This window comes from Arachis ipaensis, chromosome B01 (assembly GCF_000816755.2).
Source record: "Arachis ipaensis cultivar K30076 chromosome B01, Araip1.1, whole genome shotgun sequence".
Taxonomy (NCBI): domain Eukaryota; kingdom Viridiplantae; phylum Streptophyta; class Magnoliopsida; order Fabales; family Fabaceae; genus Arachis; species Arachis ipaensis.
The window spans coordinates 25,315,450-25,329,151 of record NC_029785.2 but is presented as its reverse complement, the minus strand read 5'-3'; the positions used below and the strand labels follow the sequence as shown (position 1 = coordinate 25,329,151).

At 27.0% G+C, this 13,702-nt stretch overlaps 2 protein-coding genes across 2 annotated transcripts; both read left to right on the top strand.

The window, feature by feature from the left end:
* On the top strand, positions 8,239 to 8,813 carry LOC107648730 (protein FAR1-RELATED SEQUENCE 11-like). The gene is made up of 2 exons (XM_016352558.1): positions 8,239 to 8,441; positions 8,489 to 8,813. The coding sequence occupies exons 1-2, from the start codon at positions 8,239 to 8,241 to the stop codon at positions 8,811 to 8,813; spliced, it is 528 nt and encodes a 175-aa protein (XP_016208044.1).
* Positions 8,856 to 9,563, top strand: LOC107648725 (protein FAR1-RELATED SEQUENCE 5-like). Its single transcript, XM_016352547.1, has one exon. The coding sequence runs from the start codon at positions 8,856 to 8,858 to the stop codon at positions 9,561 to 9,563; it is 708 nt and encodes a 235-aa protein (XP_016208033.1).

Genomic DNA, 13,702 nt, shown 5'->3' with positions numbered 1-13,702 from the left:
TACTAAAATGATCATTATTTTTAATTGTTTAGTTAGATAAAAAGTTAAAAAGAAAAAATATACAGTGCGAAAAAGTGGGTAGGACATAGTAATTTTTTTCTGCTCTAATATTAAATTAAAAACTTAAAAAAAGAGTGGCCATTATTTATCATATTTCAAAAAGTAGAGGAAAGTTCTCAATTATGCCCCCATCAGCAGAAAATGTTTTAGGTATGGCTGGTAAATTTAACTAAAAATAAATATTAAACCTCAAGCTCTCTCTTGTACAATGTCAATTAATAATAAAAACAAAAGCAAATAATGAGACGTTGACCTTCAATAACAGCTATTCAAAGAGTTGAGGTGAGCCTCCCCCTCCTCTTTTTGTAAGTAAGAATATTTTTACAACTAATAAAGTGGCTAAAAAACACTATCACTTGGTGACAAATGAATTAGAGTACCAACACAATAGGAATATAGATTGATAACAATGCGCGCTTACATTTGAAGTTTATAATTATAATTCGGATTAATAAATAAATTCGTTCCTGAAAAATTATTTATTTTTTAAATTTTTCTTTAAATAATTTTTTTTAGTCATATTAGTTCTTGAAAAATAAAACGTAAGTTAAATTGGTCTTTCCATTAGTTAAATGATGATGTATCACATTAAGTATCACGTATCACCATATGATTAGTTGACGTGTCAGATCAGTAACACCTAACATGCCACATATCACTTGACATGTAAAAAAGTTATGTATAATCAAAATAATCTCTGAAAGTCTAAACACAAATTATTTTCATCCCTAAAATTTTTAAAAATTAATCAAATTAGTCTTTATATAATTTTTTTATTTTTTCATAATATTAAATTTAAAATATTTTTTAATAGTACTAATTTTAATATTATTTTTAGATCTTAATAAACAAAAATGACAAAATAACTTTATAATAATTTAATTATTTTTATTATTTTATATAAAGAGAATAGTGTTTTATTAAGGTCTAAAAATAATATTAAAATTAGTACTATTAAAAAATATTTTAAATTTAATATTACGAAGAAAAATAAAAAAAAAGTTATATAAAGGCTAATTTGATTAATTTTTAAAATTTTAGAGATGAAAATGACTTACGTCCGAACTTTCAAGGACTATTTTGATTATAAATAACTTTTTTACATGTCAAATGACATGTGACGTGCTAAATATCACTGATTTGACATGTCAACCAATCATCTAGTGACACGTGACACTTAACGTGACATGTAATCATCTAACTAACAGAAAAATTAATTTAATTTATGTTTTATCTTTCAAAAATTAATATGACTAAAAAAATTATTTGAGAACTAATTTTAAAAATATGTGATTTTCCAAAAATAAATTTGACTATTAATCCATTATAGTTCAAGTCAAGTGGTTTGAGGATAATATTTTTTTGAGAATTCAATATTCAAAAATCTACATCTGATTTAATTTTTTTAGAAATGACACAAGATGTATTTATTAGCCGTCAAGATGGAAGCGTAAATTTTTTTTATATAATATAATATATAGTGATCGGATCTTAACCATCAAAGATTTAGATAATAAAAAGATGATTGTTCTCATATTTCAACATTTGTGATAAAATCCATATCCTGTATATGTGGACCAATACAATATAAAAATGTGGTATCATTAATCTTAGTCAATTAATAATTGAAAAATTTTAAAATCTTAAAATTTACGTATTTTAAAAGTGTATTAATTATTATTTGTATACAAATACGAATACGTATATACTTTAATCATATATGATTAACTATGGTTAAGTATTTTTGTTTCTTAAAATTAATACAAAATTAAAATAAAAAATCTCTTCTCTTTCCCATCAGCGTTGTCTTCTTCCCAAAACACATACTAGTTATTGTTTTTTGTTCTAAGTTAGACTCCTGAACACCCAACCCTTCCGATCTGAACTTCTCCACCATCGCCGTTCACCGCCGCCGTTCACCACCGCTCACCGACACTGCCAGATCCCTTCTATCTCACAGGCATTCGTCGATCTCCATTTCTATCGCCCGTCGTTAGCGCCCCCTGTTTCCGCTTCGAACAGCAGTGTCGCCGCCGTTTCTCACGTTCTAAGCCTCCGTGACCCATTGTTTGCCGCCTCCGATCCACACCGCATAGCGGCGTTCTCCATCACCGTCGCTGACTTCCACACCCCTGATATTAGGTTAGGTGTTCATCGTCTGTTCAAACAATGAATTTCATTTATTTTGGTTATTGGGCTTGTTTCTTGCATGTTCAAACCGTCATTTTTATTTTATTGATTTTTTTATGGAACAAATTCTCTGCCATGGATACAATTTTTCGAGCTCTATATCTACTATATAGATTGATCAATTAGATTAATTGCAGTATATGTATGATTGACTCTGGAATCTGAAGTAATTACTTGCCTAATTAGAATTATCTTTTCAGTTGTTGAGCCAGTATAAGTTCATTGTTGAAGGCAGCTTCATCATTTACATTTTTAATTTTTTTTATCTAATTTAATTTAGTTGTGTTTGTCTTCCATCTCCATGTCTATAGACATTTAAAATATTTTATGTTCAGTTTAAGTGTATCTTTTCTTTGATTATCATGAGTTGTGCAGAGATGTTATTGGTTTCAATCCATCATATCTCCATTGCCAATCTACAAACCACACCCAAATAAAAAGGAGAAAGAGTTAGCAAAATTAACCCTTTTTCTTTTTAGTACTGTACAGACAAATGCTAATTTTACTTTCAGTCGGTCAAAATTACCTATTTTTGTGAATGAATTAGTCTATGTGCAAGACAGAAGGAGCATTGTGGGCTACGACTTAAATTTGGAGAAAATAAAATATTATCTCATTTAAGAGTTTTTTCAAGTAAAGTTGAAAAGTTAAATTGTATATTATTTACTTGAATAATAATATTCATAGTTAACAAATATTTTTAATATACGTGTAATTATTAACAAATATTTTTTATGTATTTATATTATTTTTTCTATTTAATAAAAAAAAATTATCACATAATTTTACCAGTATTACTTTTTTAAAATTATTTTTTTGAAAAAATATTCTAAAAACAAATAAATAATTTTTGTTTTAAAATTTGAATAGAACTTGATTAGTATCAGAATAATTACAGATTGTCATCATTCAAGTATAAAGGCAATAAATTAAATTAATGTAATAACGTATTAATAATCATACAAATAAATAATCATTATTTAACATTTATTCCCACCATTCAAGTATAAGGTGATAACGTATTAATAATTTAATAAGGTATGTTTAAAGACAATAAATTAAATTAATGTATCTTTAAATGAAAATACCAAAATAGTAATTTTTCAAAATTAAAAAATTATAAAGACATTAATTTGGGGCATAAAATCAATGACTTTAATTGTATTATGCCAATAAATATGCATCTATAACAATTATTAATGGAAAAATTTATTTTTGGTGTCCAATTTTTCTTTCTATTTTTATCCTTTTTAATAACTTACTTCCAGTTACAGCATTCTACTACTTCATTTTCATCTACGTTCACCTCAATATAACTTCTCCACGTTAATTTCTCTTGCATCATGTTACTGCATCAGTTACAGAATTCTACTACTTAATTCCCACTACTGCATCAGTTAATTTCTCTCACATCTCACATCAAGTTATTGCGTCAATTGTATTATTCCCAATTTTTTTTCTTAATCTCTCTCACTTCACTGGTTACTCCATATCTCTCCATAATAGAAAAAATTTTCTTCATTTCTCCTCTATCTTCTCCTGCATTCTTCTCACTTTGCCTAAATATAATGTAAAATCTACTGTAATTTATTTTTGTCATTAAATAAAAGTGTAGAACTATTTTTATATGTTTCTTTGAGTAATTATAGTTGACAACATACCAATCGAAGATTCACGTTGAAGTGGTCGACGAACTTGGCAAGAATATGCCAGACAACGAAGACAAAATATGAGTGAAGAACAGAGGCAGCAACACCTTGCCAGAAGGCGTGCCAGTTACCGAGGGAGTATTAGACGAGGAAAACAAATCGATACATCAAGTGGACCAACTAACATGGCAACACCATTACCAGATATCACAAATATACCTCCTTAACAATACTCTATATCAGGTACTCTAAATTATACTTCTCATTAATAAATTTATATTGTTAGTTTATCATTTAATATGAATTATTTTTTACGATATATATGTTACTGGACTCTTAGTACGTACCAATTATATATAATTTATTTCTTTGAGCGTACCCTTAAATTTAAATTTATATTGTTAGTTTATCATTTAATATGAATTTTTTTTACGATATATCTATGTTATTGGACTCTTAGTACGTACCAATTATGTATAATTTATTTTTTGAGTGTACCGTTAAATTATCAAATTATATTATTTTCATCTTAATACTGAATTTTTTACATATACAGATACTCACAATAACACTGGAGCTGGTTCAAGTAATATACCAAACGATTCAAATATGGGTAGGAATTCTATATTTATATTTATTTAATTAATAATATTTTTTTCTTAAATTTTGATTCAATAAATTTTTTATTATTGGCCTAAATAATATTATTATATTATCTTAAATGTACTTTACATCATTATAATCTCAATTATTAAATAGTTTAATAATTTTTTAATATAATATCATACAAATATAAAATTTTTATAACTGTATTATTATAAAAAAAAATATATATATTCACTGTTTAATAATATATTTGTTATTAAATTTTTTGACTCTGTAACAAAAAAAACTTAATAGATAATTCTGGTATATTTTTTTAACCTTTTTTTTACAATTTAGTTCGCCATTTAATTTGAATTATTTCTACAATATCTCTATGTTACTGTACTCTACCGAATGTACTCTTAAATTCTCAGCCTACATTATTTTCATGTTAAGAATAAATTTTTTAAATATTTAGATACTCTTAATAAAAGCGAAATTGATTCAAGTAATAGACCAAATGGTAACAATATATAATGCCAAAGCATGGAGGTTTCATGTCCAATTTTCTATTTCCTATTTCCTATTTTAACCCTACTAACATAATTCAAAAATATTATACAATTACTTATTTTACTAACAGTTACAAACACTCACGCGTAACTTCTATTCAATTCTTTACTTCCACGACCTCTCTTTTTTTTGGTCTGATTCTTCTTTATCTTATGAACTCTTCTCTGTATCGCACAATTATTTAAATGAGTTTTTTTGACATCTTAAACTAGGTAAAGACGATGTCAAAAGATTTATTTTCGTGGCCATATATGAAATAAAAAAAATAATTAGAAGCCAACAAGTTTAATCAGTGGTGATAAATAGTTTTTTTGTATAGATCTTATTATATTCGGAGGTATTCATTTAAATTATGTTTTGTTTAATTCTATATTGGTCTTTGTTTGTATAGTGTTGTTTTAAGTATATCTGTGAGTACTGTACTCTGATGGTCTGTCCAGTAGTTTAGCCTCATTCTAATTATTCTATTAGAATTTTTTTAATCATAAAAATATATCTTTTTTATTTTTTTTATAATTTCATCTATTTTACTGGTTTTTTTTTTTACCTCCTAATACACTTTGTTATATTTCTCTTGCTGCCATTATTTTTTTACCTTCAACGCTATCAATTTCATCACATCCATCGTTACAGATTTTATTTAGTTTTATTGCAGTTATTATGTTCACGTATAACTTCTACCTATATTTTTTTCTCTTTAATTTACTTATCTAATTAATATTTTCATGGTTCTTTTACTTTTTTTTAATTTGTTCTCAATATTTCACGTACAAAAGATAGTGTTCTATCTTTTTCTCTTACTAAGGAAGAACCTATTTTTTTCATATTATATGTATTTTTTTGTAAATATGTCTGTATCTATCAATGATGAATTGAAAAAGTCTAATATTTTGTTAAATTTAAAGATTTTTAAATTACTTCATATGTGATAATATTATTTTTTTAATTTTTAAATTATTAATTATACAGAGTATTATATTTAAAATTTGAGTACATGAATATTTATTTTTAAATTAAACTAAAATAAATGAATTATATTACAAAAATATAATTTATTTTGACTTCTATAATATCATTTATTTGGCATATGGCACTGGTTATTTGATTAACATATAAAAGATGTAACATATAAATAGTGATAATTAATTACGGTGGGGTGAAGAGACGGTGGAAGGAGAGGAAAAAACGAGAAAGAACAAAGTAATATAATAACAGCGATTAGACAATGATAAATATGTATATAGAGAATAATAATAAGAGAAAGAATAGTGTTTGATATAGTAAGGGGATATAATAAAAATTATAAGTTAATAATTTAGAAAAATAATGAAATTAAAAATATTTAAAAAAGTTAAATATAAAATTAAAAAAGAAAAATAAAATATTTAAAAAATTAAAAAAAATTTAAAAATTAAATATAAAATTAAATGCTTTATGTCTTACTTTTTTTAGCGAAACTTCAACAACTCATAAAAGTTAACGGAATAGATGGTTATAAATCAAAGTGATAGACAAGATTAAAATTTGCGATAATAATACTTGGTGATAATTAATTACGGATGGTCGGGTGAAGAGAAGATGGAAGGAAAAAGAAAAAACGAGAAAGGAGAACAATGACATACAGGTATGTGTATAGAAAATAATAGCAAGAGAAAGAATAGTGTTTGATAAAAATTAAATGCTTTATGTCTTACATTTTTTAGCGAAACTTCAACAACTCATAAAAGTTAACGGAATAGATGGTTATAAATCAAAGTGATAGACAAAATTAAAATTTACAATAATAATACTTGGTGATAATTAATTACGGACGGTCGGGTGAAGAGAATATGGAAGGAAAAAGAAAAAACGAGAAAAGAGAACAAGGTAATATAATAATAATAACGGCGATGAGACAATGACATACAGGTATGTGTATAGAAAATAATAGCAAGAGAAAGAATATTGTTTAATATAGTAAGGGATATAATAAAAATATAAATTAATAAATTTAAAAAAATAATAAAATTAAAGATAATTAAAAAATTAAATATAAAATTAAAAAAATAAAATATTTTTAACAATTGAAATTATGCATGAAGATAGAGAGTGCTTTGAATATAAATTTTTATCTCGGCTTCAAATTAAATACGAATTAAAAATAAATAATTAAACTTAATAACGTTTATAAATAGTTAATTTGTAAATAATGTTTCTAAATTTTTATTTTGATTTTATTACACATCATTTTTAATTGAATAATCTTGAAGGGTTTATATATTTATTTTTATGGTCAATAAATCTGACAGTTTTCTAAGGCTAAAGAAGTTATTGATAAGAATATGTATGATGAATTACGAAATATTTTTGTCAGATACACAATTTTTATAATATCCTATTTTATTTATTAATTATTCTTATATTTTGATATTTAAAACGAAAAAAATAAGTATTCTCATTTATTCTATTTTTCACTATTAATAAAAAAATAAAGAACTCTTCGTATTTAGATTTATATTTTGGCCTACCACTTAAAAAAGATGAAGACAAATATGAATATCCATGAATTTAAAATAAAAAAATACTTATCTAATAAATTTAAAAAATGAATAATATATTAACAAAAAGATAATATTAATTTCTTAAAAACAATAGAAAAGCGGCTGCGTGCCTGTTGAGCCGCTAGTGGATCATAATTTGAGAAAGGTGTGGATAGATTTAAAAAATTTTAATATTTGCATGCTTATCTAATTTCAAATTCCAAAAACAGATATTAAAAACTACACATAATAATTTTAACAATTCTATGACATTGTTTCAAAAATAATTTATGCAATAACCTTATATATACGTTACCAATATATTACTACTTGATATATGCAATAATAAATAATTATAAATAAATGATTTATTTCTTTTTTTAAAAAAGACCTTATTAATTTATTAATACGTTATAAGCAAGTTGTTATTGCAATTATGAGATATGCATTAATTGTTGATTCATTCAATTAATTGTTTCATGGTCAATCTCCTTCGTAATTACTTCATTGTCAATTGTGAAGATTAATTTGTGGTCAATAATTATTTTATAATTTAATTAATTTTTTATTTTATAACTAAATCTCACATCAATTTATTATTAATATAGTGTAACAAGTTCTGAGTAATCGAAGATATAAAAACTTACTTGAACATCATAAATATGAACATCGATGACAATAAAAACTTAAAGGAGTCTATCGAATATGATGAGCTGTGTTTTGGGTATGATAGTAGTTCTGATAAGGAGGAGGAAGATCTTATCAATAATGAGGGTAAATTTAGTGAATCCATGGAGGTGTCGAATTGTAGCTATAAAATTCAAGAAGTTAAGAAGAAGTTAAACGAATTAAGCTATGATGACATGTGGGTATTGAGTTTGACACCGTTGATCAATATTGTGATTTTTATAGAAATTATGCTAAAGTGCACGGTTTTGTTGCGAGACTTGACGAAAAAGGACAAGATTTCAATGGAAACCTTAATATGCGACAGATGGTTTGTAACAGAGAGGGTACACGTAGAAAAAAGTACTTGGAGATGGAGAACAGAAAAGAGGATCACAAGCCAATCACACGTATAATGTGTCAAGCAAAGATTAGATTTCACTATGACTTGATTTTACAAAAGTGGCGGGTCACCAAATTTGAAGAGACTCACAACCATGACCTCATCCCACCTAAGTATATCCAGTTTGTTCCGGCATATCGAACAATGACTGACGCTGATAAAGCATAGGCTGATAGTTTGTACTTTTATGGTGTTAGAACTTGTCATATAATGGGGTTCATGGTGGCACAAAAAGGAGGTCCGAACAGGGTGGAATTCACAAAAAAAGATCTATACAATCATTTTGACAGATCGAGGCGTACAAAGATAAAAGATGGTGATGCACATGCAGTATTGAGTTACCTAATTTCTAAGGCAGATGAAGATTCACTATTGCAAGGGAAGTTTACTTTGAAGGATGGTAAGTTTGATAATTTAGTGTGGACCGATGGATCTAGCATCACTGATTACCAATGTTTTGGTGATGTGTTAGCCTTCGACACGACATACCAAAAAAATAAGTATAATAGGCCGTTGGTTGTCTTCTCAGGAACAAATCATCATGGACAAACATGCATTTTTGGTTGTGGTTTATTATCCGATGAGAAGCGAAAAATCTATGTTTTGGTGTTGAATATGTTCATGGAGATAATGGGTAATAAACAACCTATAGCTGTGGTGACAGATGGAGATCTTGCAATGAGGGAGGCAATAAAAGAAGTTCTTCCAAACGCTGCACACCGTCTTTGTGCATGGCATCTCTACCGTAATGCCTGTGAAGCTATAAAGAATTCAAAATTCTTAGATGGGTTAAAGCACCTAATGTATGGAAATTTTTTTTCTGAAGAGTTTGAGAGAAGATGGCATAACTTGATATCTGAGTATGGGCTTTCTGAGAATGAATGGTTGCAAAAGACATACGGAATCAAAGAAATGTAGGCTTCCTCATATTTAAATGATAAATTTTTCGGTGGAATCAGGACTACGTCACAATGCAAAGGTATCCACTCCTTGATAAAGAATTACATTAGTAAAAAGTGCTACCTTTTGGAATTGATACACAACTTTAATGAAGCATTGACGCAGTATCAGACAAATGAACTCTTATCCGATTTTAAATCATTGTTTACAATTCCTGTGTTGACCACGTGTCTTCAAGACATTGAGAAGTAAGCGGCCGATATTTTCACCAGAAGCATGTTTAAAGAGGTTCGGTGTGAGATAGAAGAAGCTGGCAAATTAAATGTTGTTACACATTCAGTAAGCAACAATGAAGTTAAGGTGAGAATAAATAAATATAGACAACCCGGGAGGGAATGTGAAGTACAATATGATAAAGCCACTAAAAAATTTGCTTGTGATTGTCGTTTGTTTGAAAGTCGTGGCATTTCATGTCATGTTTTTTGTACTATGAGACATGACCACATCGATATCATTCCTGATACTCTTGTCTGCACGAGGTGGACTAAAAATGCTAAGAAGGATTATGTATGTTCAGTTACATCCGTAGAAACTGACTCTGAAAATATTGCTGGTATTAGATATGGTGCTCTATCAATACTATGCTTCACATTATGTGAGTCGGCATCAAAGAACCGAGATGACTTCATGGAGATTAGAGATGACATTTTTGGACTAATCCAAAAACTTAAAAAGAGACGCGATCCTGACTCCAATGTTCTTTTCTAATGCGTGTATAGTCGGTGACCCAACTGTTGTGAAGACAAAGCGAGCCCCTCGTCAAAATAGATGTGCAATAAAATCTCGTAAGTGTTCTCATTGTACACGTCGTGGTCATACGATTCGAAGGTGTCCAGAATTATACAGTAGAGACGTCCTACATACTGGTCATCACCAATCGAGTGATGAACTCAATGATGAGAAGGTAATTTTAATTTTCTGTTTTATCAAAATTTTTAAAGATTATTTATCTATGTATTTAAATATTGTCTAATGTATTTTATTGTATTGTAGAGTTATTCTGAAGAAGAAATAAATCACCAAAGCAATGATGAGAGCAATGTTCAGAGTGTAGATCACAGATATTTTAATGACAATGGAACAAATAAATTAGCTACACAAAAAAATAAGAATGGAGTTAAGGCTACCAAGGTATGTTAATGTGAACTTCAAGTCTTGTATATAACTTTTGTAAAATTTTTTTTAAAAAACAGTAATTTGTAGCAATTTTATTATATATACATTTTACTTTTAGACTTTATTAGATATATATTTTGTTTTTATTTAGTTAAAATTGTACTTACTTAATCATGTCATGTGAGATGCCTGTATGTAGGATACAAGAATTAATGACACAATGATCATGTGAGATGCCTGTATGTAGGATACAATAATCATCTTTTTTGAAAATTGTTATTGGATCATCGAACCGGCCGACAATTGGCCGATTAAACCGAACCGGAATCCAGCTAGTTGTCAAATTTTTCACCAAAACGGTTTAAATCCTAAACTCTAAAACCAGTAAACCAGTAAATCAGTGACTAAAACGGGTTAAACCTTAAACTCTAAACTCCAAGGTCTAAACCCCCTAAACCATAAATTCTATACCCTAAACCCTAACTTCTAAAACATAAACCCTAAACCTCAATTTGAATTACATCAACTAGTAAATTTGAATAACTTGAACTTAAAACCCGAACTCTAATTATTAAATTATAAATCATAAACCCTAATATCAAACTTCTAAATCTTAAACTCTAAATTCTAAATCTGAACCCATAAACAACGTATGTTAAGTAAATACTTTATGTTAAATAATCTTATATATAATTCTAATAATTAATATTAATCTCCATATATTTATTATCTTATAGTTTTATCGTACTAGAATATATCCTTTTTAGTAAACCTTCAAAACAATTCTTACACTAATAAAAATAAAGTAGGAAACCACAAATTATATGTAATAGTGATTATAATAGGCCAAATTGAAAAACTTTCAAAATAAATATAGAAAGTTATAATCAGTAATGTGTAATGGACTAAAATCAATCAACTTACCTAAAACAAAAATGAAAATGGCCTTTTGAAAATATGCACTAAACCACACTATAAAATTAATAGAATTGGTTGATTAAATCTTACTTACACATATTTTTTTAAATCATTTCATTCTTTTCATTTACTTTTATTTACATGAATTTATGGATGGAGATGGAATTAGCGAAGCTATGTCCAAACGAACTAAGATTAATGTCCAAATCGATCCTATTGAGATATCTTTTAAGTATTTTATATAATATTTTTTTGTAATAATGTATTTTTTAAACAAAATATTAAGTACTAATATAACTAATTATATATGTTATGATTTTTTTTCTTTTTCATACAGTCACGACAACACAATATTATTTGAGCACAAAGAAAAATCAATCATGAAAAAAGAAGAAACCAAAGAACCAGAGGTGAAGTTCATCACTTAATTTGTCGTTTTTTATTGTTATTTGGGGACTCGTATTAAAATTTTCTTTTGTTAAAATATAATAAATTAATTTTTTTCTATTTTTTATCCCTTTGTTTTGTATTGTGATATTAAAATAATTTCATATCTTTAACAGGTCAACAATAAAAAATATGAAGAAATGGATACACAACTCAAGCAAATGGAAGAAACTGTTAATAATCTTCAAAAGATGTATTTTATCAATCAACCAAATTTTTCTATTGGTTTATCTCAACCCATAATGCCTTTCCCCCCTATACTGCCAAATTTTTATGGTCCTTTTACAGGATTTACTCAAACCTCACCTCCATGTACACCCCCTTCGATTCATATGCATATGCCTCCATATCCTCCTCTCTTTGCATCCCATATTCCCGACACACCACTAACCGATGCTATTATGGAAAAACTCAAGTCTCCCATAGACAAAAGTGCTAAAACAATAGTCAAGAAGACTAATACTAATGCTGGGCGTAAAAAAGAATTACCACGCAAAGGTTTAGTTTCAGTTGGAAAAAAACTTTATTCTCCAAAGTCGTCACCAACTGAAATTTTAAAGTCTTTGTTGGGTAAGGGTTCTCCAACTGAATATTCCATCAACCATAACACTTTACCGAACTTAAATTTGCGTCGGAACGATTCTGGAATTGAAGCACCATTTGTAAGTTACAATTTTTTATTTTTTTTTTAAGTGAATTTTTTGAAGATTTTAAATTTTCTTGCACTATAAAATTTTAGCGTTCTAAGAATTTTCTAATTTATTTTTATGTATTGGTTCAATTACAGTGACTTCCAGTTGTATTTAGACCACCTACTAAAATGGAATTAGATGAGACAGACATACAAGTGGCCACATATATATTTGGATCTAACAAAGAAGATGAAATTAATAGGTAAATATGATATCAACCATACATATAATTTATATTTTTTAGTGTTTTATAACATTATATATAAGACTTTAAATAATTACATTATTTTATTGCAAAAAAAATCATGACAGACATGAAATTTTAGCAAGAGGTTCCAAGTTTGATGCAAATAGAGACAGTTTTTTCAACTTAATTCCCAAGGGATGGATTGATGAAGATGTAGGTATTTTTTTTTCTTAATTATCACTTTTTTAAAAAAAATAAATATAATTATATTAATTTTCATGTTTTATTGTCTAAAAAAAATGAGCCAATTGAATCTGATCTTTTTCTATTTAGATACTATGTGTGTATGCTCATATACTAATTAATGAGGAAAGGTCAGATTTGGAGTGTCTAAGACATTAGTATATGCCTACTGTGTTCTCTGTAAGTAATTCATTATTAATTACATGTAATTAACTTGTTTTATTCTTATATATTATGTTTTATATTGTTAATGTATATTTTTATTATTGTTTAGAAACTTGCACTCATGAAAAAAAATCTTCCTTCCAAAATGATAGTACAATATCAAAAATCTTTTATGGGAAAGGTAGAAACTCTTCATAAGGTAAAAATACTTTAACTTGAACTAAATATAATCTCAATATTCAATACTTACTTTTATTAAAATTTATTTAATTTAATTTTTTATTTAGATATTTGTACCTGTCAATGAAAACAACATCCATTGGTATCTT

Coding starts and splice junctions, on each gene's coding strand:
- LOC107648725 (XM_016352547.1), top strand. CDS start 8,856: ATGGGGTTCATGGTGGCACAAAAAGGAGGTCCGAACAGGGTGGAATTC.
- LOC107648730 (XM_016352558.1), top strand. CDS start 8,239: ATGAACATCGATGACAATAAAAACTTAAAGGAGTCTATCGAATATGAT. Junction 8,442..8,488: donor GAATTAAGCTATGATGACAT/GTGGGTATTGAG, acceptor TGATTTTTATAG/AAATTATGCTAAAGTGCACG.